This window comes from Aspergillus brasiliensis (genome assembly GCF_001889945.1).
Source record: "Aspergillus brasiliensis CBS 101740 unplaced genomic scaffold ASPBRscaffold_4, whole genome shotgun sequence".
NCBI classification, from domain to species: domain Eukaryota; kingdom Fungi; phylum Ascomycota; class Eurotiomycetes; order Eurotiales; family Aspergillaceae; genus Aspergillus; species Aspergillus brasiliensis.
Genome location: NW_027137445.1, coordinates 2,121,033 through 2,131,865, shown reverse-complemented (window position 1 = coordinate 2,131,865; position 10,833 = coordinate 2,121,033). Strand labels below are relative to the sequence as shown.

Below are 10,833 nucleotides of genomic sequence, written 5' to 3'. Positions count from 1 at the left end.
AATGTAACCCCCAGATTGTGCTTGTGCCCCCCTGAACCAGAGCTTCCACCTCCAATAGATAACAATCACTTGGTTGACGCGTGGGTTCCTGTGGTTCGTGTCTGCATTCAGGGGTAAAACAACGCTACTTGGACCGAACCACGGTTCCCTCGGTTGCCCGTGACTTAAGCCAACACCCTCCCCAATTGGGAGGCTTGCGATGTGCCCAGCCATGTCATCACTGTCAGACGGCCATGACACTTTCTTAGCTCCATGTGCGACGACTACACTTCTACTATTTCTAGAGCATCTCGTTGGAAATCCGTCTGGACCGTCTGAGAGCCCCCGCATCTTCCTTCCCAGTGTCTGACTACCCCATGATGTCTGGTTGCGAAACTCAATTGCCGGCCCTGTATCTCTCTGTAGACAGATCTCTACAAGCCGCATCAGGTACTACTAGTGCTATAAAAACTGTCCCAAGATCTTGGAGTCACGCCTCAATGTTCAACATGGATTCGGTGCATATACATTCAGTCCAGCAAAGGCTGTCTGAGAAATAGTAGATACATGTGTCACAGATCAACTAGTCACTGTGCGTCAGACTTTTGAAAGTGCAGCATCAGCCTTAATCTAACAGGTCACGTCGAACTTGAGCTGGCGGTCAGCGGTGAAAAGTCCCCAGTGTTTCTCGTCCATAGACTGGCCATTGTCACCCGTACTGTTGGGCTTCCAAACCTCATCGAAGGCCTCGAAATAAAAGACGTCGGTTCCCTTGTTCAGCATGGGACAAACAGCTGATTTGTAATACTGCGCGGCATTCTGAGTACCGGCTTTAGCAGCACCATAATCGGATCCACCATCTAGTTTTAATACATTTCATCAGTTTGTCTGCATCTCTACTAAGGCGATGTATGGGATTGCCAATGTATCTTACCGGTGGGCCAACCAGTTTCTCCATTTCCAAAGCGGATATTGCCCGCATTGGCTCCGGCAACCTGCTTGATATGGTTCTCGGCCTGCGTCATGTCAGAAGAGTAGGTATCGGGAGCACTGTTGATGTCTATATCCTGCCAATAGGCGAATCCGTTGGCCAACCTAAATCAAGATGTTAATTGAGACTCACGATGAGTACGATCGGCCAAAGAGGGCTTACAGGTAAGTGACACCTCCTTGAATGATGGGATCGGCAGTACCGTCCGCAAATTTGTTCCAGCTGTCAACGGTGCCAACGGTGACCGATGGGAACTGGTTCTGCACTTGTTGGATCCGGCTCAAGAGTGCCTGCGCAGTAAGAGTTCCGCGGTAGAGAACCTCAGAGCCCACAGTAATGGCAGCCACAACATCTTCATTCCCAGGGACGATCTGCTTTAGAGCGTCGAAGTCCTGGTTGAAAGACTGGTCATAATCCGCCCTGAAACACATCAGAAATTAGTCTCGCGAGATTTAATGTGAAACGTCTGAACCGATGGAATTGCCCTACCAGATTCCCAAAACGACTTTGAATCCCTTGGCCTTTGCAGCCGGGACGATGTTCTGAGCAGTATTGCAGTCACTGGCCGAGTATGTGCGGACTATAGTCGTCACACTTTTGAGGGCATCAAAGTCGGCTTCGTAATCACTCGTAGATTTGCAGCTAGAATCACCGTTCTTATCACCTATGGCGAGTCCCAGAGTGCCAGCTGCAGACACAGCAGGGATGGCAGCCAACAGGGTAGGAAGCAAGCTAGAGACACGCATGCTGAAAGACGCAGTCGCTTGGTTAGGAAGATTTCAGATGGAAATATTGGTTGACAAAGCAGCAAAAAGAGCAGCTGACAAGAGAATGACTGGGTATATGAAGAGAGCGAAGGAAAACAGGAGCCTGGCCTGGCTTCTTGCTAAGGAGAAAGGAGGGGAAAGGGGGAAAGGAAGATCTGTAAGGATGGCGGTTCCTGGATATATGCAAGCAACCGGAATAGAAAGAGCAAGAGAGGAAGGATTGGCAGGACTTAAATAAGAATAGAAAGAGTTGCACGGCAAAACGTCAGAAGACTGTAGTGTAATACTTACAGTACTCCGTACAGGGTATCTCTAAATAGGTACTACGAGACAATGAAAACTAGAATCGCCTCCCGGTGAGACCACTCCGAAAGTCAATTGAAGAAAGGGAACCGGCTCTTCACAGCCATGATTCCGTCGCCGGAAAAGACCGTTGTTGGATTAGCCAAACTCTTGAAGGGTCCGTCTATAGTGCCTGAGCCAGGGACCTTACCTAGAAGGCGCCCAGTGGTACTGGATGACACTGAATGCCGATGGGGGTCCTTTATCCACCCCTGCCATTCCGGGGTCTCCGGCTAAGATCTCCACTGCAGGCGCCAGGGTCTGGACCCCGGCGCCTCTCCAACCCATTGTCTCTACTACATTCACTGAAGGAATATTATTACTGATCACACAGTTATTCTGGGCATATTACCATCCACTATCTTGCCGATGCAACCTTGGCATCACTATTCACTACAGCCAAAATCGAAACACTAGTGTCGTTATGAAAGGAAAAAAAAAAAAAAAAAGCAAAGAAAAGCTCCCCGCTAAAATTCTGCGAGATTGGCCTTCGTTCCGGTTTCATACCCCAACTGTAATGTGAGGCGAACTTCCATGTCCGACGATCTCATCTTCTCGAATCAACTCTCCACTTCCACCTCAATAAATCTAATGAGAGATCATATTTTGGCCCACCATCAATCAATCACCGGGCGTTCTGACCACGGATGATGTCACTCAGAGGGCCCTATAACGCGTACACTGGTCTTGAACCCTGGAAATATGAGCCACGGCTCATCATGAACAGGTGGGAAAAGGCCACTGCTACCGAAAATACCGCAATATTCTTTCTCTCACTTCCTAATTGAATCGTCTACCAAGAGAAGCTTCCTTACTCATCCTAGTGGCGCGCTTATTACCAAGGTCGAATCCCGACAGTTCTCTTTGATCTAGACCGCTTACTTGATTGTCCTCTCCCTTCATCCGGGTGAAGCAGTATCTTGCTATCACTCTACGGGCGCCTGCGAGTGATACAAGCTGGAAGTTGCAAGCTGATCATATTTAAGTCCCGGATGTCGGTAGTTTGTACTCCAAAGCAAACACCGAAAGTTCCTGCGCAGTCAACGTTTGGCCATTGGCTTCGTCAAAACAGGAAGGGCGTTCCATTGGCAGTCTTTGAGAGGCAGTTAATTATCGAAAACAGAATATCCATTCAATGAGAGAGAACGTGAGTTGTCTCGTACAGCTGGTGATGAATCACCATGAGTTCTCTCCTGATGACTGTCATTTCTCGGCGTCCATGAACTCAGTGAAGCGATATATGAATATCTGTCGAGGTCAATTCACCTCCAGCATGTCTGTCACATACCCTCAAACCGCCATGAAAATTCTCATTCCGGTATTATCAGATCATCACAAAAGCAAACGATACAACTTTACAGTAACTAGGGTTCGTAAGAAAGTAGAAGTAGTAAAAAGAAGCATCGCGCCCTTCTAGACTCCGAACCCTGCCAGGACTAGTCCAGTTAGTGCCGGGTGATCTGGTGGTGGTCCGAGCGTCCAGAATTCCCAGCGCAGCACAGAGACCACCTTGCCCAACGGGAGTCGAAGCACACCTAACAAGCCCGACCATCACCACCACCTCACCTTGATCCTTCTCACGGGAGAACTCCACTAATCTACTACCGGATTCGGAGTCTTCAAAACAAATTTCCCAACCCACCATGCGATTCTCCGCAACGACCCTCCTGATCACGGCGCTGGCGTGGTTCAGCACCGTGACCGCACACAACATCCAGCTCCGGGCTCACTCCCGCGAATGCTTCCACGAGTCATTGCACAAGGATGACAAGATGACTGTTTCCTTCCAGGTCGGTGACCGGGAGTTCGGAGGCAGTGGTAACCTGGAGATCGATTTCTGGGTAGGTTCCCTCGCATACTAGCTGTCAAACTTCCGCGCGGGATAATACTCTTTGGGATGTTTTCGATATACGACATCGAGCTTCCAAACAAGCACTACTTGGGAGATAGTAACTCACATATCATCAAAATCAACAGGTCGAGGACCCCCTTGGTAACCGTCAATACTACAAGCACGCCATCTCCTCGGAGGATTACTCGTTCAACGCGCACTCGGACGGCAAATACGTTTACTGCTTCAGCAACGAAGGATGGGCCTCGAACTCCAAGGAAGTCTCTTTCAACGTTCACGGAATTGTCTACGTTCCCGAATCGGAACTGGCGCAGGATCCTTTGGAGGCGGAAGGTAGGATTACAGACACCCAGATTAAGCCTTCGGCGACCGTCTGAGCTAATCGGTACTCTTTCCACAACCACAGTTCGCAAACTCTCGGAGGCCCTGGCACAGGTTAAGGACGAGCAGTCGTACATTGTCGTGAGAGAGCGGGTTCACCGGAACACGGCCGAGAGCACCAACGCCCGGGTGAAGTGGTGGAGTATCTTCCAGCTGGCTGTTCTGATCGGAGAGGGTATTTTCCAGGTGTGGTGGCTCAAGAGATTCTTTGAGGTTAGTCAGAGCTCTATCTCCTCTTTTCGTGCTCAGATGAATATCACTAACGATGGAATTGTGAACAGGTCAAGCGTGTTGTCTAGAGTGATTATCTTACGAGCGTGATAATTTGTAAAGGGCATTATAATATACCCTTGGCATTCTTCTATAACTGAAATTATGGAACTTTCTTTCCTTTCCTTCCAATGAACGAATAAGATCATCTGGATGATGTACGAAGCATGTATACAACCAAAAGTTCAACCAGCGCAGCATCAATAACCCCTTAGCCGGAGCTTTCACAATTCGCACAACACAGACCCACTGCAGCGTAAACTAAGTAGAGAGCCTAGATGCAAATAGTACCAAACCAGTATGCATTCATACCAAGCAGCAGCAGCAGCAGCAGCAGCAGCAGTAGTAGTAATAGTAGTAGCAGTGGCGCAAGGTTTACTCCGAACGGGCCCTCCTATCTACTTACTACCAAATGTACCACCACCCAGGAACAGAAACCCCGCACGAGCCCATCACCCAAACAAACAATCCTGACGAAACAGGGCCATCACATCACATTCCATCATGCGATAGGAAAAATTGAATCAATCCTTCCTTCCTTTCTTTCTCCTTCCTTCCTAACATCATCCTCACCACAACCTAACTCATTAAAGAAAGCAAATGGACCAAATAACAAACACCTCCTCTCACCAACCAACCGACAACCCCCTCTTCTACCTCTGCTGGCGAAGACAATCATGCAATACATGCCTAAAAGGCGATGTCCCATGTAGCTGGTGCCCAGTGGTAAAATAAAATCCCTTTTCCTTCTCTATGAGCAATTTTCCTTGTTTCTTTACAACAAAACAACACCCAGATTGATACAATATAACTACTACTACAAGTTGAACCATGCCTCGGCATTACTAATGCAGTATATATATATATATGTATAGTCCTCAACCTGCGTCCCCAACCCATCTCTCCTCCCGATCCTTTCCCCACTACAATCATCGCAGATCTGCCCGCTCGGGTCCAAAGAGCGGTGGGAACTCCGCGCAATACCCTTCGGGTGCCATGTGAGCACGACGACGTTTCTTACGGGCGTGGTGGGGATTCTGGGTACGTTGGTTGTTTTGGGAGTACTTGTTTTGGGGGTTTGGGTGGTGAGGAGGGCGAAGAGGAGAAAGGGTTTGTCGTCTTCTTCCTCCTCTGCTGGGAATGGGAGTGGGAGTGGGAATTGGGGCGTTGTTGTGTTTCCAAGGTGGGTGTGGGGAGGGAGGAGGGGGAGGAGGTGGGATGGGTGTATACTTGGGGGGGAAGAGGAGGGGGGGAGGACTGCTTCTGGTGGTGGTGGGGAGGATGAGAGGAGGCCGTTGTTGGAGGGCGGGTGAATGTGGTTATTTGGGTGGTTAGTTACACAAGGGATAAGCCGGATGGGTGGATGGGTGGAAGTATCTGGTATGGTTCTATTCAGCAGGTGTCTGTCTTGTGATTATTATCTTATCATTCTGCTATCACAGTAATGTCTGATTTAGCCCTGGACAACCTGGCTAACGCGGTACTCGACCACAGTAGGCTTGTCCTTTTCGACGTTGAAGCGTCCCTGGGCAATGAAGACCCGGTTCTCGAGCTCCTTGTAGCGTTCGCTGCCGGTCTGATTTGTTGTTATAATTTGTTAGTTTGGCGTGTTTGTTATCCGGCTCCAATGCGGTCTATCTCACCTCGAAGGTAATGTGCGTGACTAGAACCCTAGTATTAGCTTTGACTTTCATCCCGCTTGAAGAAAAAACTCACAAGCAGTGTTGAAAGGAGTCGAGCCATCAGAAGCAGCCCCGGCGAAGACGGCCTGCACTTCAGGAAGCATAGTGACGACACCAGTGTAGTTCAGGTAGATGAGCTAGTTATGGTAGATAACTGGCGTTAGTTGTTGCTCTCGAAGTATTTAAAAGGCCATTCACGTACATCATCGCCATCCTTGGGCCTAAATTCCAGTCATTAGAATGAAAAGGTACATCTTCAGCAAAAGGCGAAACTTACTTGATAACACCATGCGCATTCAGGCGCAGGTGCTTGCCGTCGGCATCCGCACGGATGTAGTCGTTGCCAACACCGACGAACTCCGCATCAAGAGCGGGAGAGAATCCAGGCACGCTCTTGACAGCGCCACCGGTCATGGGCTTCAGTCATGCTGGATTGTTAGTGGAATGGTCTTGTGAGAAGGACGGCAGAAAGCTGGTGGCTGCTTACGACGACCTGCAGGTTGTTCTGCCGAGAGGCGCTGCCTTAAAGAGGAATTAGCTCGATATTTCTTGAGCTATGGTCCTTGTCTATTTAGTTGTCCTAAGAACTTACCAACACCTAGCGGAGCATCGATTGTGACCTATACCGTGGGGACATGGTCAGTTTGTGTATAGGCACGCGGGGTCCTGTGTGTTGGAGACTGTACCTTGAAGGTGAAGGCGGGCTGGAGGGTAGGGAATTCGGACATGTTTGATTGATTAAAGTAGATAGTTAGATGGAAGTGCTGAGCTGTGTCAATCCGTGCTATGCTTTGGTGCTCGAAAGGAGTCGAACAGCTGCTGGATAAATTCCGAACTTAAGCCCCGCTCCTCGGTGAGGGGTCAGGGACACATGTTCCACAAGCAAACGGCCAGCCTATGGTGATCCCCCGTGCGGTGATACCCGGAGTGAATCTTGATCGCCGTAACTTAAGGTACTTCGGGCAGTTTATTTACTGTATAGAACTATAGAGGACGGAAGAGTGACTACCAGGTACCGCTATGAGCGCAATCAGCAGCAAACATAGATAACCTACTAGTAGTACTTGGTTCATAGTCACATGCTTCGAGTAGCCAGACCTGGTTCATATCTCTGATTGTTATTCCCACCTTTCTTGAACAGATGGACTACACATCTTCTCGTCTACCTTCGAACTACTACTCGTTTAGGTCTGCTCTTGTGGGCCGATAGCACACCATCAGGTGCTCAAGCCCAACTGCAACGTCTCCTTACCGACCCATGTCTGCCTACCAGATGACTCTGGTATGTACAAGCTGTCTGGTTACTAAACCGTATCGCTTCCGATCACCTAATAATAAACCCCAAACCACCCGACGATGGGGTACAGAGGCAGCATAGTGTCCTCCACTATCGAGTAGATCGATACTACAGAGCCTATCACGACTATAGATTGATCATGATTAGGATGCCAGTGCGGCCAGCGCGTCAACCTTGGGGGTGAAACGAGAAACTAGGCTGGCCAAAGTATCCCCAAAGCGCAGGGGATGACTAAGAGCCTCCGACAATCTGATTGTCAGTTGCGGGCACGTGGGCCGTCCAGACGACGGTACAGGCTGCGAGTACCTTACATTAGGGGGGGACCTTGACAGACAAGTGCGGCGCATCTTTGCTGCTCCATTAGTACAGCGCTGATTTGTGTTTCTGGTATGCTCAACACCTGACCTGTTGAATCAAATCCGACTGATACTCCGGAGTCAGATGTCCAAAGCAATGTGTGTCTCGCGGGGCTAATACTTAAATGCCAGCCAACTCACCCCCGATTGTTTTCCTGTGGTCGGGTTCCAAACAGAGCAAAGTGGGTCCGCACGCTACCTCGCGCTTTTCCGCATCGGGGCGCTAGCTGTGACGTCGTCGACGATCCAGTGCAACAAAATCATCATCTCATGTAATTTACCCCCGGTAATCGCCATTTTTTTGGTCTTGTTGTTAGCTTCGTTTTGGCTTTTTATTTTTTTTATTTTGCACATCGGGTGTCGCGTGCTCACTGTGTGCTTCATGTCTGACTCTATTGATCAAGGTTAACTCTGGTTTCCCGCATCGTCGGGGTTTCGCCTCCTACTCACAGCCTTCCCAATGGTTCCGATTCGTCTCCTCTCAGCGCTCTCGCTGCTAGGAACCTATGTGTCCGCTTTTCCGGTCGTGGAGCAGCAGCCTCTAGGTGACGGTCTCCAGGATGTGGCCCAGCACGAGCCACCGATTGCCGATGCGGAGTCCTCCCGGACACTTTCAGGACGCTTCCTGCACATAACAGGTACCTCTTCTGGACTTGCGCGAGACCGGGGCCAATGGAAGATAAGGGGCATGCTAATAAGTTCCAGATTTTCATCCAGACCCCCTATATGAGCCCGGAACATCGGACGAAAAGAGCTGTCACAGAGGTGATGGCTCCGCCGGGTACTATGGCGCCGAAGAGACTGAATGCGACTCGCCCTTTGCCCTCGTTAACGAGACATTTCGCTGGATCGAGAACAATCTCAAAAACAATATCGATTTTGTCATTTGGACCGGTGACTCTGCACGGCATGACAATGATGAGAGGAATCCTCGCACGGCAGATGAGATTGTCCACCTGAACCAGTTCATGGTGGACAAATTCACTGAGGTCTTCAATGGCAAAGGCTCCATCCCTGTTGTTCCAACATTTGGGAATAACGATATAATGCCGCATAATATCTTCAAGACCGGTCCGAACCGGTGGACGAAGAAGTATCGCGAAGTCTGGCACAAGTATATCCCAGAGCATCAACGCCATAGCTTTGTCGAAGGCGGCTGGTTTGTGTCCGAGGTCATCCCCGATAATCTGGCTGTCATCAGCTTGAACACTCTATACTTTTTTGACTCTAATTCTGCCGTCGATGGATGCGATGCGAAATCGGAACCTGGCTATGAACACATGGAGTGGCTTCGGGTCCAACTGGAGCTGCTACGGACACGTGACATGAAAGCCATCCTGATAGGTCATGTTCCTCCCGCAAGATCCGGCAGCAAGCGCAGCTGGGATGAGTCGTGCTGGCAAAAATATACACTATATGTGAATAGATTCCGTGATGTCGTGGTCGGCAGTGCATACGGGCACATGAATATTGATCATTTCATGCTGCAGGATAGCCATAAAGTGGACATCGCTGCCAGTAGTGAGTCTCCTGGCTTATCCGATCTGTATGACGACTCGGGGGAGATCTCCATTCAGTCACGTTATGACTATCTATCTAGTCTCAGGGAAGACTGGACTAGTCTACCGTCTCCGCCTCATGGTATGCCGAAAGGCTCCTTTCTGGCAAATGAATGGGTCGAAGAGGAACAAGAAGCTGCGGCAAGCTCAAAGAGCTCGAAGCCCACGAAGAAAGAGAAGAGATTCTTGAAGAAGATCGGCGGTCCTTGGGCCGAGAGGTACAGTGTGTCGCTGGTGTCTCCGAGTGTGGTACCGAACTTTTTCCCTACGCTGCGGGTGGTTGAGTATAACATTAGTGGCTTGGAGGATACTAAGGTTTGGGCCGACACCCCTACCTACAACAGCTTGAATATAGCGACTCCGGACCACGACAAGATCGAACTTTCGGCCGACAAGAAGAAGAAAAAGTCCAAGGATAAGGTTCCCAAGCCACCATCGTCAACTGCGCCTCCGGGGCCGGCATACTCTAACCAGGCACTGACCTGGCTCGGGTACACTCAATACTATGCTAATCTGACCGAGATCCATCAGCAGATGGCGAAACGCCACCAAGTGTCGGCAGATGAATTGTCTGCCTCTGAAGAAGATGATGCTCTTGAGCTGAAGCGCGCAGATGTTTTTACGTTCGAGGTTGAATACGATACCCGACACGACAAGATCTACAAAATGGATGATCTCACTGTGCGGAGCTTCTTCAAGCTGGCGAAGCGGATCGCCAAGAAGAAGTTGGGTAAAAGCGATATCTGGGTTGAGGATGCGACCGCTGAAGAATCTGATGTGGATGCTCCTGAACCCGTCGACGACGGCGGAGACGAAGCAGAGATCGAAAAGAAGAAAAAGAAGAAAAAGAACAAGAAGCCTAAGAACCGAGTATGGAGAGCGTTCTTGGAGAGAGCTTTTGTCGGAACTTTGGACCGTGACGAACTTGATGATATAGAATAATGGTATCAGTCTGCCTGTTCACCAGCGAGTTGGACAGGAGGTATACGACGTTATGGCTGCGACGTTTCCCTTGTTCTTAGCTTATCTGTGTTGCTGCAATGTATATAGTGTTTCTAGTTTTGACCTTGGATAGTGGTCAATCTTGGGGATTACTTTTGGAAATAGATCGCTGCTCATTGCTTCCACTCCAATGCCTTCCGGAGAGGCGGTGGGGAACTGCCGCCGATGCAGGCTGTCGGTCATCATTCAGCCATCCACCCCATTCAACTCAACTGATCAATCACTCCTGTGCTGGTTGTATGACAGAGCCACTGATATCATATCGTTCTCATCTCCGGTTGTAATCGAAATTGATCGAGGGGCCAACCTTCCACACAGCCCCATGGAAGACGCACAGATGTTTCCGATGCCACGC

General features: G+C 49.6%; 4 protein-coding genes across 4 annotated transcripts; 2 read left to right on the top strand and 2 right to left on the bottom strand.

The window, feature by feature from the left end:
* Positions 1 to 417: 417 nt before the first annotated feature.
* bgt1 (1,3-beta-glucanosyltransferase Bgt1) lies at positions 418 to 2,086 on the bottom strand. The gene is made up of 4 exons (XM_067624594.1): positions 1,460 to 2,086; positions 1,133 to 1,390; positions 914 to 1,074; positions 418 to 839 (listed from the first exon to the last, which is right to left on the bottom strand). Exons 1-4 carry the CDS (start codon positions 1,714 to 1,716, stop codon positions 610 to 612), a joined length of 906 nt encoding a protein of 301 aa, XP_067481065.1. The 5' UTR covers positions 1,717 to 2,086; the 3' UTR covers positions 418 to 609.
* Positions 2,087 to 3,607: 1,521 nt separating this feature from the next.
* ASPBRDRAFT_41550 (emp24/gp25L/p24 family protein) lies at positions 3,608 to 4,878 on the top strand. The gene is made up of 4 exons (XM_067624593.1): positions 3,608 to 3,920; positions 4,057 to 4,264; positions 4,338 to 4,525; positions 4,594 to 4,878. The coding sequence occupies exons 1-4, from the start codon at positions 3,723 to 3,725 to the stop codon at positions 4,609 to 4,611; spliced, it is 612 nt and encodes a 203-aa protein (XP_067481064.1). The 5' UTR covers positions 3,608 to 3,722; the 3' UTR covers positions 4,612 to 4,878.
* Positions 4,879 to 5,859: 981 nt separating this feature from the next.
* ASPBRDRAFT_41546 (DUF3237 domain-containing protein) lies at positions 5,860 to 7,276 on the bottom strand. Its single transcript, XM_067624592.1, has 7 exons — positions 6,951 to 7,276; positions 6,857 to 6,884; positions 6,752 to 6,786; positions 6,542 to 6,681; positions 6,467 to 6,485; positions 6,299 to 6,401; positions 5,860 to 6,245 (listed from the first exon to the last, which is right to left on the bottom strand). The coding sequence occupies exons 1-7, from the start codon at positions 6,990 to 6,992 to the stop codon at positions 6,217 to 6,219; spliced, it is 396 nt and encodes a 131-aa protein (XP_067481063.1). The 5' UTR covers positions 6,993 to 7,276; the 3' UTR covers positions 5,860 to 6,216.
* A 917-nt stretch (positions 7,277 to 8,193) lies between these two features.
* Positions 8,194 to 10,637, top strand: ASPBRDRAFT_517943 (endopolyphosphatase). Its single transcript, XM_067626800.1, has 2 exons — positions 8,194 to 8,555; positions 8,623 to 10,637. Exons 1-2 carry the CDS (start codon positions 8,378 to 8,380, stop codon positions 10,416 to 10,418), a joined length of 1,974 nt encoding a protein of 657 aa, XP_067481062.1. The 5' UTR covers positions 8,194 to 8,377; the 3' UTR covers positions 10,419 to 10,637.
* Positions 10,638 to 10,833: the final 196 nt, after the last annotated feature.

Coding starts and splice junctions, on each gene's coding strand:
- ASPBRDRAFT_517943 (XM_067626800.1), top strand. CDS start 8,378: ATGGTTCCGATTCGTCTCCTCTCAGCGCTCTCGCTGCTAGGAACCTAT. Junction 8,556..8,622: donor ACGCTTCCTGCACATAACAG/GTACCTCTTCTG, acceptor AATAAGTTCCAG/ATTTTCATCCAGACCCCCTA.
- bgt1 (XM_067624594.1), bottom strand. CDS start 1,716: ATGCGTGTCTCTAGCTTGCTTCCTACCCTGTTGGCTGCCATCCCTGCT. Junction 1,075..1,132: donor CAAGGAGGTGTCACTTACCT/GTAAGCCCTCTT, acceptor ATCTTGATTTAG/GTTGGCCAACGGATTCGCCT. Junction 840..913: donor AGAAACTGGTTGGCCCACCG/GTAAGATACATT, acceptor TATTAAAACTAG/ATGGTGGATCCGATTATGGT.
- ASPBRDRAFT_41546 (XM_067624592.1), bottom strand. CDS start 6,992: ATGTCCGAATTCCCTACCCTCCAGCCCGCCTTCACCTTCAAG. Junction 6,885..6,950: donor AGCCCGCCTTCACCTTCAAG/GTACAGTCTCCA, acceptor CCCACGGTATAG/GTCACAATCGATGCTCCGCT. Junction 6,682..6,751: donor AGAACAACCTGCAGGTCGTC/GTAAGCAGCCAC, acceptor GCATGACTGAAG/CCCATGACCGGTGGCGCTGT.
- ASPBRDRAFT_41550 (XM_067624593.1), top strand. CDS start 3,723: ATGCGATTCTCCGCAACGACCCTCCTGATCACGGCGCTGGCGTGGTTC. Junction 3,921..4,056: donor ACCTGGAGATCGATTTCTGG/GTAGGTTCCCTC, acceptor CAAAATCAACAG/GTCGAGGACCCCCTTGGTAA. Junction 4,265..4,337: donor GGATCCTTTGGAGGCGGAAG/GTAGGATTACAG, acceptor CCACAACCACAG/TTCGCAAACTCTCGGAGGCC.